The sequence below is a fragment of the Mus musculus genome, chromosome X (assembly GCF_000001635.26).
Source record: "Mus musculus strain C57BL/6J chromosome X, GRCm38.p6 C57BL/6J".
NCBI classification, from domain to species: Eukaryota; Metazoa; Chordata; class Mammalia; order Rodentia; family Muridae; genus Mus; species Mus musculus.
Window position 1 is genome coordinate 66758516 of NC_000086.7, and position 16017 is coordinate 66774532.

Below are 16017 nucleotides of genomic sequence, written 5' to 3' on the forward strand. Positions count from 1 at the left end.
CACTCTGGCTCCTGAAGATGTAAGCAATAAAGCTTTGCCGCAGAAGATTCTGGTTTGTTGCGTCTTTCCTGGCCGGTCGTGAGAACGCGTCTAATAACAATTGGTGCTGAAACCCGGGACGGGACGAGAAGACCTGGGACGAGAAATTCCGGGACGAGAAATTCCGGGACGAGAAATTCCGGGACGAGAAAAAAACTCGGGACTGGCGCAGGGAAGATCCCTCATTCCAGAACCAGAACTGCGGGTCGCGGTAATAAAGGTTCCCGTAAAGCAGACTGTTAAGAAGGATTCAACTGTATGAATTCAGAACTTTTCAGCTGGGGAACGAGAGTACCAGTGAGTACAGCTTTACGAGGTAAGTCTGATCTTGAACTTTCTAAGGAAACTCAAGACAGTCTATCAGAAGTAAAGTGGAAAATGGCTTTGCAAGGTATATTTGGCCTTGAATTTTTTCTGGTGTTAGAAGCCCTTTTGTTCCTTTTCACATGTTATCAAGTGGTTAAGGCAGGGCGGATTCTAGAGGAAATTCAGGACAAGCTATCAGAAGTAAAGCGGGGAGAGAGAGTAGGAGCAAAGAGAAAACATGGTGCACAAAATAAGTATACAGGCCTTTCCAAGGGTCTTGAACCTGAGGAAAAGTTAAGGTCAGGTAGGAATACCTGGAGAGAGATTAGAAGAAAAAGAGGAAAAAGGGAAAAGAAGAAAGATCAATTAGCGGAGGTCTCTAGGAAAAGGAGCCTGTGCTCATCGCTGGATGGGCTCGGGGAGCCAGCTCTTAGTAGCTCTGAAGCAGATGAAGAATTCTCCTCTGAGGAAACAGACTGGGAGAAAGAAGCAGCTCATTATGAGAAAAAAGGGTACCAGCCAGGTAAAGTGCTAGCTAATCAGTTAAGGAAGCCAAAAGCGGCTGGCGAAGGCCAGTTTGCTGATTGGCCTCAGGGCAGTCGGCTTCAAGGTCCGCCCTATGCGGAGTCCCCGCCCTGCGTAGTGCATCAGCCCTGCGCAGAGAGGCAATGGACAGAGAGGCAATGCACAGACTCGTTCATTCCAAAGGAGGAACAAAGGAAAATACAACAGGCATTTCCGGTCTTTGAAGGAGCCGAGGGTGGGCGTGTCCACGCTCCGGTAGCGTATATACAGATTAAAGAGCTTGCCGAGTCGGTCCGTAACTATGGAGTCAGTGCTAATTTCACTATAGCACAAGTGGAAAGGCTTGCGAATCACGCTATGACTCCTGGTGATTGGCAAACGGTTGTAAAAGCCGCTCTCCCTAGTATGGGCAAATATATGGAATGGAGAGCGCTTTGGCACGAAGCTGCACAAGCGCAGGCCCGAGCAAACGCAGCTGCTTTGACTCCAGAGCAGAGAGATTGGACTTTTGACTTGTTAACGGGTCAGGGAGCTTATTCTGCTGATCAGACAAACTACCATTGGGGAGCTTATGCCCAGATTTCTTCCACGGCTATTAGGGCCTGGAAGGCGCTCTCTCGAGCAGGTGAAACCACTGGTCAGTTAACAAAGATAATCCAGGGACCTCAGGAATCCTTCTCAGATTTTGTGGCCAGAATGACAGAGGCAGCAGAGCGTATTTTTGGAGAGTCAGAGCAAGCTGCGCCTCTGATAGAACAGCTAATCTATGAGCAAGCCACAAAGGAGTGCCGAGCAGCCATAGCCCCAAGAAAGAACAAAGGTTTACAAGACTGGCTCAGGGTCTGTCGAGAGCTTGGGGGACCTCTCAGCAATGCAGGTTTAGCGGCTGCCATCCTTCAATCTCAAAACCGCTCCATGGGCAGAAATAATCAGAGGACATGTTTTAACTGCGGAAAGCCTGGGCATTTTAAGAAAGATTGCAGAGCTCCAGATAAACAGGAAGGGACTCTCACTCTTTGCTCTAAGTGTGGCAAGGGTTATCATAGAGCTGACCAGTGTCGCTCTGTGAGGGATATAAAGGGCAGAATTCTTCCCCCACCTGATAGTCAATCAGCTTATGTGCCAAAAAACGGGTCATTGGGCCCTCGGTCCCAGGGCCCTCAAAGATATGGGAACCGGTTTGTCAGGACCCAGGAAGCAGTCAGAGAGGCGACCCAGGAAGACCCACAAGGGTGGACCTGCGTGCCGCCTCCGACTTCCTATTAATGCCTCAAATGAGTATTCAGCCGGTGCCAGTGGAGCCTATACCATCCTTGCCCCCGGGAACCATGGGCCTTATTCTCGGCCGGGGTTCACTCACCTTGCAGGGCTTAGTAGTCCACCCTGGAGTTATGGATTGTCAACATTCCCCTGAAATACAGGTCCTGTGCTCAAGCCCTAAAGGCGTTTTTTCTATTAGTAAAGGAGATAGGATAGCTCAGCTGCTGCTCCTCCCTGATAATACCAGGGAGAAATTTGCAGGACCTGAGATAAAGAAAATGGGCTCCTCAGGAAATGATTCTGCCTATTTGGTTGTATCTTTAAATGATAGACCTAAGCTCCGCCTTAAGATTAATGGAAAAGAGTTTGAAGGCATCCTTGATACCGGAGCAGATAAAAGTATAATTTCTACACATTGGTGGCCCAAAGCATGGCCCACCACAGAGTCATTTCATTCATTACAGGGCCTAGGTTATCAATCATGTCCCACTATAAGCTCCATTGCCTTGACGTGGGAATCCTCTGAAGGACAGCAAGGGAAATTCATACCTTATGTGCTCCCACTCCCGGTTAACCTCTGGGGAAGGGATATTATGCAGCATTTGGGCCTTATTTTGTCCAATGAAAACGCCCCATTGGGAGGGTATTCAACTAAAGCAAAAAATATCATGGCAAAGATGGGTTATAAAGAAGGAAAAGGGTTAGGACATCAAGAACAGGGAAGGATAGAGCCTATCTTACCTAATGGAAACCAAGACAGACAGGGTCTGGGTTTTCCATAGCGGCCATTGGGGCAGCACGACCCATACCATGGAAAACAGGGGACCCAGTGTGGGTTCCTCAATGGCACCTATCCTCTGAAAAACTAGAAGCTGTGATTCAACTGGTAGAGGAACAATTAAAATTAGGCCATATTGAACCCTCTACCTCACCTTGGAATACTCCAATTTTTGTAATTAAGAAAAAGTCAGGAAAGTGGAGACTGCTCCATGACCTCAGAGCCATTAATGAGCAAATGAACTTATTTGGCCCAGTACAGAGAGGTCTCATGCTGGTTAATCAACTCATAGATCTTGTCCAGATACAACTAGATGTATTATGCCAAATAACTCAGCAGGGTTGTGAATAAAAGTTTCCGGGATTGTGTGTTATTTCCATTCAGTATGTTAAATTTACTAGGGCAGCTAATTTGTCAAAAAGTCTTTTTCAGTATATGTTACAGAATTGGATGGCTGAATTTGAACAGACCCTTCGGGAATTGAGACTTGCCATCATTCAGGTCAACTCCAAGCGCTTGGACCTGTCCCTGATCAAAGGATTACCCAATTGAATCTCCTCAGCATTTTCCTTCTTTAAAGAATGGATGGGGGTGGGATTATGTGGAGATACACTTTGCTGTGGATTAGTGTTGCTTCTTTGGTTGGTCTGTAAGCTTAAGGCCCAAACTAGGAGAGACAAGGTGGTTATTGCCCAGGCGCTTGCAGCTCTAGAACATGGTGCTCCCCCTGATATATGGTTATCTATGCTTAGGCAATAGGTCGCTGGCCACTCAGCTCTTATATTCCCATGAGGCTAGTCTCATTGCACGGGATAGAGTGAGTGTGCTTCAGCAGCCCGAGAGAGTTGCAAGGCTAAGCACTGCAGTAGAAAGGCTCTGCGGCACATATGAGCCTATTCTAGGGAGACATGTCATCTTTCAAGAAGGTTGAGTGTCCAAGTGTCCTTCTCTCCAGGCAAAACGACACGGGAGCAGGTCAGGGTTGCTCTGGGTAAAAGCCTGTGAGCCTAAGAGCTAATCCTGTACATGGCTCCTTTACCTGCACACTGGGGATTTGACCTCTATCTCCACTCTCATTAATATGGGTGGCCTATTGCTCTTATTAAAAGAAAAGGGGGATCTGTGAGGAGCCGCCCTCACATTTGCCATTATAAGATGGCACTGACAGCTGTGTTCTAAGTGGTAAACATAGTCTGCACACATGCAGGGGCAGTTTTCCCACCATGTGTTCTGCCTTTCCCGTGATGACAACTGGGCCGATGGGCTGCAGCCAATCAGGGAGTAATACATCCTAGGTGGAGGATAATTCTCCTTAAAAAGGGATGGGGTTTCGCCATTTGCTTGCTTGCTCTCTTGCACTCTGGCTCCTGAAGATGTAAGCAATAAAGCTTTGCCGCAGAAGATTCTGGTTTGTTGCGTCTTTCCTGGCCGGTCGTGAGAACGCGTCTAATAACAGAATATACTTTCCATTAGAGATTTTTGGCAAAATAAAGGTAATAAATATGGCCTTAAAGTATTTTTGCATATTTTATTGATACAACCAAAAACATGGAAAAAATTATTTGAAAACCACACGAAAACTAAGGAGTAGAAAAAAAGAGATAGGAAATTAACATCCATAGTAAAATGGGCATATCTTTAATAGATAAAATGTTTGGAGTTAAATGATCTGAATTTAATATTGATAGCAAATAGCTCCAGTATGAGATTAATAATATCAATAACAAATAACTTTGTTATGAGATTAAGAAAGAGAATGAGGGCAGGTGAAAGCCAGGCCTCCATGAGAGGTGACCACCAGAATATGCTCATAACACTGAGCTCCCTAGGGCTGTCACTGGGACAGACCCTCCTCAGGAGTGCCTGTAGGATGGGAACTTCAATTAATGGCAGACACTGCCATCCCACCTCTTCCCACCCATCTGGGTTCTAGCAAGGTACGAATCTTGGGGTATGCCATGATATCACCATTTTTAGTAATGCCCATCTGGTTTACCAAGTCTTTTATGCCAGAGAAAGACCTCAATTACTCGTGGCAGCAACCCCAAGAGACCTTGAAAATTGCCCTGAAATTCCAAAAGCTCAACATCAACGTTACCAAGAAGATCATGTTCCTGGGAGATAGTATGGGTATCTTCACAGTTATGGCTGCCTTCATCCTGATAAGCTGGCTACACCACAACCCAGGGTGGAAGGAGAGGGAAGAGACATGGCTGAGGATGGACAAATTCCCCTTTGTGGCCCTTTCCAAGGTGATCATGGATGGCAGTCGGAATTACATGTACCGGAATAATAGAACTGATGTGAAGTATGAACTGGATGAGAAGGCCATAGACCTCATCAGCGTTTGAAAGAACTTCAAACCCAGACATAAATACTCCCCACTATGTCTGGAACCGCACTGAACTGCAGGCCTTTGACCCCTCCAGGGTGGACTACCTCACAGGTCTCTTTGAGCCCAGGGACATACAATATGATTTGAACCAGAACTAACTGACTCTTCACTCTGAAATGGTGGTAGTAGCCCTCTGGATCCTGATAATTCCAAAGGCTTCTTCTTTCTGGTGGAAGAAGGCAGGATGGACCATGGGTACCTTGAGGGCAAAGCCAAGCAGGCACTGAATCAGGCAGTGGAGATGTACCAGGCCATCAGAAAGGCAGAGGACGCCTTGACTAACTATAGTTACTACCAATCATTCCCACATTTTCACTTTCGGTGGATACCCTTCCCCATCACTTCCCACCCTGCAACGTCTTCGGTCTGGCTCCCATGGTGAGCAACATGAACAAGAAGCCCTTTACAGTCATTCTGTATGGCAACAGGCTTGGATATAAGCTGGTGGATGGTGAACGAGAGAACATATCCATGTTGGATTATTTGGATTATGCTCACAACTACCAGGCCAAGTCTGCTGTCTCCCTGTGTCACGAGACCCACAGTGGGTCATGGCAGCCTTTGCCAAGGGTCCTATGGTACACTTGCTTCACAGAGTCCATGAGCAGAAATATATCCCCCATGTGATGGGATATGCTTCCTACACTGGGGCCAAATTTGCTTGACCACTGTGCCTGGGCCAGCTTTGTGAACAGCCTCTCCCCAGGGGACCTACTGTTTCCACTGGCTCCACTACCTCAATGCATCCTGTTCTGAGTGCCCAGGTTCTAGGAGCCCACAATAGACAGCCAGCTCCCCTCCCTTTGTGGCCAAACACCTGGCAGCCCAAACTCAAGGGAGAGGCCCAGGCAACCTCCAGCAGGAACAGAATTTTGCTACCTGCCTCACTTCAACACAGAATCGTCCATGGGTCAGATTCTTGGCTCTGCCTTTATCTGTACTCAACTGCCCTTTGGGCCAGCAGGGCAGGTTTCTCTCTTGGGCAGGCAGGACACAGACTGCAGATTCCAAAAGCACCTTATTTTTCTACTAAATGTATTTTTCAGACCTTGAAACCTCCAAGGATTGCAGATCTGACCTTCTCTACCCCCATTCCTTTCCTCTGGAACACTGGGGCCCATAGTCACGGCCAGTCCCCAAGCTCAACCTTCCCTGGATGGAAGAGCATGTCTGCTTAGGGTGAGACTCCCAGGATATCACTTCCAGGGTTGGCTGTCTACCCAGGTTTGCCATGCTGGGAATAGCATCAGAGCAGGACAAGACACACATACGCTCTCCATCCAGCTCTATAGACATTTGGTAAACTTACTTCACTGAAGTTGGCTGTCTTTTTTTTGGAACAGAAATTTTGTTGTTGGTGGTGGTTAAAAGGGGACACAAGACATTTAAATAAAATTTCCCGAATATTTCTGAGGCCAGAGTTTAGTCTTTGGCATCAATGGAAAAGAGAGCAAAATAGGCTCATTGCTCAATAAAGAACTGGAGTCAGGGCAAGGGCATGCAGAGATGTCAGGGTTCTGCCCAACAAGGTAGAGTCCTCACTGTTCACCAGTTGTGATGCTGGAATCCACTGTTTCAGTGACCCTGCAATGAGAGACAATCCACTTGGGGGTCAGTGTGAAGAGGGGAAGACAGTAGAGGGAGAGGGGGAGACAGAAGAGGGAGGGAGACAGGAGGAGAGGAGAGAGGGAGAGAAAGGGAAGAGAAAGACCTTTGTCCCTAAATCCACAGTAGGAGGGCTTCAGTGACCTGGGGCATCTTCATAGCATGACACTCACTATATAGCCTGGTGCAGTGTACTTACTTCTGCATTCATCAGAAAATCCTGAGCATGTGCTAGACAATGTAGAGGATCTATAGTTGCCTGGCGGTGGCTGGTGGAAAGGCCCTTTGAGGCACTGGCCATTGCACAAGCATATGCGCAATAAGTTTGATCTCCAGAATGCATAGAAAGTAGAAAACTTACTCCACAAGTTTGTTCTACCACCTCACACTCACTTGTGCTGTGGTACACACTCCCACTCCCTCTCACAGATACAATCATACTAGAGGTTCTTGGTAAATGAGATGGGCATGTCTTCCCTTGCAGGGCTTGTAGCAGCCTAGGAAATAATCTTCCCAAGCCCACTTCTTATGGGTATACTACAGACCGTGGGGAACAGTCCTTCAAGTTTGCTCTTCTTGTCTCAAATCCCTCTGCTTGTGAGAATGGACACTGGCCCCTACCTACAGCCAATAACTCTGGTCTGTATATTCATTCAGCACCCAGCCAATATCTCACAATTCAAACTTCACACCAGTTAAACAGGAACTAAAACTGAGTATCTGGAGCGTACATCTTTCTGTTCTGAAAGAGCACTGATCAAATTTTATTTTGAGCTTTTCAGCAGTCAAAGTAAAAGGGGAATCACAGCTAAGCTGATGCTGGGATGAAAAATTAAATTGTATACACTTTTTCCAGGACAGAGATCCCTGTCTCATTTTGAAGTGTAGATCACAGCACCCTGAGCATAATCTCTTTGTCATCCTTGCTATCTCTCTGGACTGTCTGTCGTTTAAGCAGTTCCTTCCATACATTCACACAAAAGGGTTTTTAATTATTTATTTACATTCCAGTCATTGTTCAGCTCCCAGTGCCCCCACTACAGTTCCTCATCCCATTTCTCAATGCCTCAAACTTTTTGTATATAAGTTTTTGAGTTCACCCTTGCCTCCAAGAGGGTGCTTTCTCACCACCAGGCCTCCCCTTTCCCCAGGGCCTCAAGTTTCTCAAAGATTAGGCTCCTCTTCTATCACTGAGGCCAGATAGGGCAGTCCTCTGCTATGTATGTGCAGGGGGTCCTTGAACCAGACAGCCCTCCTATACTGCCTCATTGGTGGCTCAGTTTCTGGGAGCTCCCTGGGGTCTGCATAAGTTGAGAAGCTGGTCGTCTTCCTATGGGGTCACTCTCCCTTTCAGCTTCTTCAATCCTTCCCCTAATTCAACCATAGGGATCCCTGACTTCAGTCCAACAGTTGGCTGGAAGAATCTGCATCTGTTTCAGTCAGCTGCTTGTAGGTCTGCTCAGGACATCAATGCCAGGCTCCTGTCTGTAAGCACATCATAGCATCAGTGTCAGGTCCTTGAATGGATCCCAAGTTAGGCTGGTCATTGGACCTCCCTTAGTCTCTCTTCCATTTATGTCCCTGTAGTTCTTTTAGAAAGGAATACTTCTATATCGGGAATTTTGACTGTGGGTTGGTAACCCTGTCCCTCCGCTTGAGGCCCTGTCTATCTACTGGAGGTGGAGTTTTTGAGTTCCCTCTTGCTGCTGTTGGAGACTTTAGATAAGGTCACCCGCATGTGTACCCAAGGACATGTACTCCACTATGCTCATAACAGCATTATTTGTAATAGCTGGGGCTATTTGTTTTAAGCATTCCCCAGTACTGCCTGCAGTTTTCCAATGTTAATACCTAAGAACATGATTACCATGAGGAACAAAAGAAGAAAAGAAAAAGAAAAAAAAAAGTGTTACTAAATGGAGAACATAAAATTATTTAATCCTACCCCCAAAATGTCTGTTCAAATGTGAACAGAACATGGATGACAGCAATGTACATGTCAAACTAGATGGGGAAAAGTTCTTGAGGCTTTGTCTCTAATGCTAAGAACTACAGGGAGATGCTGATAATATTTTACACCTTGCTAGTGATTTTGACTTATTTATAGTGGATGTTGGGAATTCAAACTCAGGTCCTTATCCTTGCAAAGCAAGAACTTTTATCCATAGACACATCTATTCAGCTCTACAATTTCTTTATAAACAATAATTTGTCCTTGCATGTGATGGGCAACCTATATATTGAAAAGTAACAATAGAAAATATAAAAATAAATTACTGATCAATATACAAAAAGTTTGAGGCTATATTAAGAAAATTAAGACTTTGTACTATAATAAATTACCAATAAAGTATATACTTGCTTTCATATGTGAGACAATTTAAATGTACATTGCATTAAGTTTCTGAAAAATTAAATTTTTAGGTCACACATAGAGAAGAAAAATGTGAAGTTTGCATTATTGCTACACATAGAAATATGATAGATTATGTTCAAACATACGATAGGGAGATTAATAGAGATTACCTCAAATATAAAGGAAACTATAAAAATTATTATTAACACTAAGGCAGGAAGTGCTTTTTGAAATGTTCTAACAACATGCCTAAAGGACTCAACATTTTATTCCACAGATACTTCCTCATCATGTTCATGGCTGCCCTATACACAATACCTAGGAAAAGGAATAAAGAAAATAAAACACTAAATGTCTTTTAACCAATCAAAGAATATGAAAATGTGATAAACAATTCAGTCAGATCAGCTGATGCTCATGATCATTCAAACAGCAGATATCACTCATATTCAGTTAGTCTGTCACCAAGTGTCCAGAAATCTACCAAGAAAATTAAGAAAATTCATTGAAAAATGATGTGAACACATATTTTTAGAATAAAATACTCATAGGAAGCCATGTAATAAGTTGAGAGTTTATATTGATCAATTTTTTACTTGCTTGAACTAAAACAGTGAAAGTATCCATAACCAATAACACACACACACACACACACACACACACACACACACACACACACACACACACACATGCCAGATGGTAAAGTGGTACAATACTGATCAAAGAACAAACCTATTTCTATTATGTAACTCTTCAGAATTGGAAACATTATGAGCATTTAATGTTAAAGACTAGGAAGAGCATGAAGGGGTTAGGTGATATAGTTGGAAGTCTGATGAACAATAAAGTAAGTCCCCTTTCCTTCTCAAATTGCTAAAACTAGTACAACATTTTCCTACTCAACCATATATATCACAACTGCATATATATTCTATCATGAATGTATAGGTTTCCCCAAACACTCTTAAAAGAAAGACAGTCCAAAAAGAAGAGTTAAGTTGACTTGCTAACATTTATTTCATTTACTAATACATACAGTTCCAACAGCCAGAATTTTTTCCAGTTGAACATGCCATTTAAAGATTGATGAAGATACATTAACAATGCTATGATAAAGAGATAACAAGATGAAGAAATAATTACCATCAGTTAAATGCTCAAGTCAAATCACTCTAGAGCAGAGGACAAAGTTGACAACTCTCCTTTCAAAGTTTTACTCAGATTTGCTTTTATTTTTAAACCTTCTTAAATATTGGAAAAGTACAAGTATTAATGAATACTTGAAAAATGATAGCCAGGAATGATGGTGGACACCTGCAATTCTAGCACTTGGAAAATCCGAGGCAGAATAATAAATTGTTTGAAGCTAGCTAGAATTATAGAGCAAATTTCATGCCAGTATGAGCTATGAAGAAAAACAATGTTTATGAACATGGAACCGAAAAAAAATTCTTAAAAAAAAAACAAGAAAAAAAAAACCCAAAGAAAGAAACAAACAAACAAAAAATTCTTTAAGGAAAAATGACCAGGGCCTTTTTTCTTAATCATTTTAAATTACAATAGCATCTGACAACAAAAAATGGAGGGTAAGAATGAGCAAATTTTGAACTAGACAAAAATGAGAGCAGAATAAAATTAAAGGATCAACTCAGAAGGCTTTTGTCTGAATAATTGGGAGTTGCAGCATAGAAGAACTGAACATATAGTGAGGGACAACAATAAATATGCAGCAGAATGAAAGACATGAGCATTTGGAATAAAGCACCTTTCCTAGTTCCCAAGTCACAGAGATGTAAGCAGACTAGAGCTACTTCATCATAGCATTTTATAATATTGAGAACACAGAGGAAAATAAACCATTAATCTTTTAGCAAAACACAAAACTATTCATACATTAAAGGACATCAATTTCAACCACATTTACAAGAACCTTAAAGATCATGCGGTAAGATTTTAAAATATGCAATGAAATAAATTTCAACCAAAAAGTATACATTCAAGCTAATGGTCATTCCACTGTAACATTAAAATAATGCTTAATCATATAATGTCTAACAAATTAACTGCCCCTGTACCCTTTTAGAAGCTGCAAATGAAACATTTGCACAACCAAAACAGAAACAGTGAGTGAGAACATAGGAAGGCAAAGGATACAGAACACAGAAGACAATGCATAGAATAAAACCTAAGTAAATAATTGCTATAAGTCATAAAATGACTGCTATAGACTAAGTGTGGTGAATGGCATTCTATCATGGAGCACACTTTCTAGACTAATCTTCAAAATGTCATACACAGATAAGGAGCACCAGAACCACTTGCAAACTTGTAAAAAGCACAACTATAAGCTGTAACAGAAGAGAACTCCTGACTTGGAAACATTCTCTTAATAGGACTCCGATAAAATTTGTATTCACATTAAAGATTAAGAAACACTGATACAAAATCCATAGAAAGAACTAATGAGTGGTTATGTGACATAGCCATATTTTTACACTTCTGGTAGAAGTGAGTAATGGTCACATATATAGTCCAAGTACTACTTTGAAGGGCAACTGAGCTGCATTTTAAAATGTCAACAGGAGAGCCAAGCTTGAGCCTAAAAATAGAGTACAAAATTATTATATGCTTGTTTTAATATAAAACACATTTTTAAATGACATGTATTATAAGTAATTCAGCAGTAGCTAAAATTGTGATGTGACTCATATACATCCATGCAGGCAATAACTCATATTCATAAAATTAAAAATCTTAAAAAATTATTTTATGATGGCTGGTGGTTACACTGAATAAATTTCACATCATTAGACATCTGTATCTCATCTTCTAAGAATTTTACATTTTATTATTTAATTTATTGATGGAGTGTAGCCTCCAACAAGCCTGAAGCAGGCTGAGCCTGACCTTGACTTTGTTGTCCCTAAAGAGATTACTTAGGGTGGAGCCTGCCTCCCTGGATCACTCTATTGTTCTGCCACTGCTGCTGCTGCTACCTGCTGGGAGTCAGCCTAGCTGTTTCGAAGCCTACACATGGTCACCTGCAGCTGGGCTCCAAGGATGATTTGGAGGGAATGGGCTTTCCCCTCTCCTTTATAAAGCGAGTCTGCCATTAAAAATTTGAACCTTGAGCAGACTAGTTGTCTTGGTTCCATTATTTCTCAACCCGCCTAGATTCCCTCTTCTCCTCCAGATCCAAGATGCCTTCCAGGCTCAAACCCGGACAAGAGAGCCACAGGCCGGCCCCAACAATGGAACTGTTTCATCTTCTAGTATTTTTAATTCAAACTAAGTAGCACTAAAATGAGTATCACATTCTACATAAAAATATAAACATGGAAGTAAAATACATTTTATTTTAGCCTTATCATTCCTCTAGATGTGATCATACCTCCAAATATAGCATGCTAAGTCTTATGGAGAACCAGCTACACTGTGCTTAACTTTGTATTTCTACTTCTAAATCTCCTGACCTGCATTCTCTTTACCTGGAATACTGTAAACAACAGATACATTTGGCCCAACTTGATTTTTGTCATATGAACAAAACATAATATGATTACATTTATGTCATAAACCTCTATATGCTTAGGAGTAGAAATTTAAACACATAAAATTATCCTTAGAAACATAGTTCCTGGAGGTAAAAATGACTAAATAAAATATTCTATCAAGGATAACTACACCTCCACCACTTTAACCATACAACATATGAGGAACATGATGAGCCTTCCTTCCTCTACAAAGACTATATTTCACTTGTATTTTCATGTGACTGACAACAAACTAGGTAAAGCACCACATACAACATATTTAGTATGGATTTTTGTGCCACACTATGTTCCATGATCTATTACAGCAATGAGAGCATCAATTAAACATGACACCTAATACACTGACTTAATATATTTGTTTGAGAATAACTAGACACTGTTTTAATCATGAAGTTTACTTAGAGCATATACTTTCAGCTACTTTCAGTCTCCATGAAAACTTTTCAACTTAAAAAAAAACCAAATATTTTTCTTTTATATATTAATATGTCCTTCACATTTCTTCTAGATTGTCTTATCTAACTAGAAAGTAATGAATTACTTAAGGATGTTCTACAGGAATTAAGTAGAATATCTGTTGTGATAGTATCTAAAATTCAACCTCAGATCAGGATGCATACCTTTTGATTGCATGCACTTATACCAAGATGACCATATGATTACCATGACAATCTCTGTGTTCTGAGAGTCTTAACAGCATTGAGAGATGTTACTGATACTACACAGTGCTTAGAACCTGTCTCAATATTGCAGAGTATACAATTTGTTAGATGGAGAATAACTGTATTTATTGACTCCTAGAATCTTCAACATGTGTAATGAATCTTAACAGTTGTCCTTACACAAATGCTAAATTTCTTTATTTATATTTCCTGGGGAAGAACAACTACATTGTCATTTATTTTCTATCTCTCCCCTGATTCCTGTGATCTACCCTCCTTATATCTTATTTTATGTTTTATTAATAAGGAAAGTTTATATTCTGGAGAAGTATTGGCAAGTCAAGTCATCTCAACAAAGGCTAGGTCATGAGGCATCAAAGGCCTACCTAAGCATAAAGATAAAAGTCCTTAAGGGTATCCATGACTATAGTAATAGCACAATTCCCAGGTCATACTGAAAGAAAAACTTGTGAACCTTATTCAACCCTGAGATGCTCAAGCTACAAAGAACCCATCCTTAGGATGCATAGGTCCTGGAGGCAAAAACCAAGCCATATGAACAGTAATTGGACACACATTAATCATCCAAGACCACAACAAATGTTTAAGTAAGTTAGTGCTGTGTCCATTGGTTTTTATTATTGGTACAAGTGATACTACCATAATATAAGATGCCTAAGTGCTGAACTTTTATCTAATTCCTAGAGAATTCAAAATATATTGTTTATCACATTGCAATTAAATTTTCTTGCTATATTCTAATAATATGGACAACACTGAGGACTAGTAATACATAATCATATTCAGTTTAATTCCCTTTCCATCCATTTGTGCTAGGATATATGTATGTCAAATTGAGGGCAGGATTATAATCTAGCCATTCTATACATTGTGCCCCAAAGGGTCCATGACAAGACAGAATCAAACTCAGGGCTGATGTAAAATAAATAAATAAATAAATAAATAAATAAATAAATAAATAAATAAATAAATACAAAGATTCAGTAAAATGAAGACTGGTTCTTTCAGAAAATAAATAAAGATTGATCAATTATTAGCAAAATTTAGTAAAAGAGACAGAGAAAATATCCGTAGTAATAAAACTAGAGCTGAAGAAAGGACATCATAACAGACATCAAGGAAGTATACATAAGAAGATACTTTCAATATTTATATTCTCCAAATTAGAAAATATGAATGATCTGGATAAACTTCCTGATGTATATAACCTAACATAGTGAAATAAAGACCAGGAGACCAAATTAAATAGACCCACCCTTACTTAAAGCAGAAATGAAGTCTCTCAATTTAAAAAGCCCAGGGCTGTATACACACGTACAGCATAGAATTCAACCAGACATTCAAATAAGAATTAATGCCAATATTCCTCAAATTTTTCCACAAAATAGAAACTGAAGCAACAATGACTAATTCTTTTTACAATGCTCTAATTACCCTGATACCTAACCATAGAAAATCCAACAAACAAAAATTACAGAGCAATTTCCCATATAAGTATAGGTGTACCAGTTTTCAATAAAAAATTTGCAAACTGACTCCAAGAACATATCAATAATATTACCAACTATAATTAAGTTTAACAGATTAAAATTGATGAACACAATCCAGTACATAAACAGATCAAAAGACAAAAACCACATGATCACTCACTAGATGCAGAAATGACCTGACAAGATCTAACATCACTTCATGATAAAAGGTCTTGGGTAACTAGGGATACATGGGACATAATACAACACAATCAAGGCAGCCTAAACCAAACTTACAGAAGTTACCAAAGTAAAAGGACAGAAATTCAAACTATTTCCGTTAAAATCAGAAACATAAGAATATCCCTTCTTTCCATATATATTAAATATAGTACACACAAACAAACGGGCTCACAGAGACTGAACCACCAACCATGAAGCTTACATGAAATGGACCTAGGCCTCCTACATTTACGTAAAAGATGAGCAGCTTAGTTTTCCTATGGGACCTCTAGCAGCAAGAGCAGGGGCAGTCTCTGACTCTATTGCCTAACTCTGAACTCCTTTCCTATAACTGGGCTACTTTGTCTAGCCTTAACTGGGGAAGATGTGTCTAGTCTTACTGCAATTGTAATGCCAAGTCTGGTTGATGTCCATAGGAGGACTCCCCTTTTCTGAGGAGAAAGGGAGGAAGTGTGGCCAGGGCTTAGCATAAAGAGAAGAGGGGTGGATGGGGGTGAGGAAAAAGGAAGGAGTAATAGATGAGGGAAGAGCAGCCACTGTAAAGATCATTGTGGAGCTTCCACAGGAAGCTGTGAATAGATCTGCATTTACATGCAGCTATACAACTTCTAGGCATATACAGAATGGACTCTATATCCTACTACAGATAAACTTCCTCAACCCTGTTCACTGATACTCTACTTGTAACATTCAGAAAATTGGAACTACCTTGGAGTCCATAACAGATTAATGGATAATAAAACTTGTACATTTACACAATGGAATATTATTCACACGTAAATGAAGAACTTCATAGGTAAATGA

General features: G+C 40.8%; 1 protein-coding gene and 1 pseudogene across 1 annotated transcript; both read left to right on the forward strand.

Annotated features, from left to right (window-relative positions):
• Positions 1-297: 297 nt before the first annotated feature.
• Gm52436 (predicted gene, 52436) lies at positions 298-2136 on the forward strand. Its single transcript, XM_030251545.1, has one exon. It carries the CDS (start codon positions 298-300, stop codon positions 2134-2136), a length of 1839 nt encoding a protein of 612 aa, XP_030107405.1.
• Positions 5161-6256, forward strand: Gm8310 (predicted gene 8310; annotated as a pseudogene).
• Positions 6257-16017: the final 9761 nt, after the last annotated feature.

Excerpts from the sequence above, each read along its gene's own strand:
- Gm52436 (XM_030251545.1), top strand. The coding sequence starts at position 298 with ATGAATTCAGAACTTTTCAGCTGGGGAACGAGAGTACCAGTGAGTACA.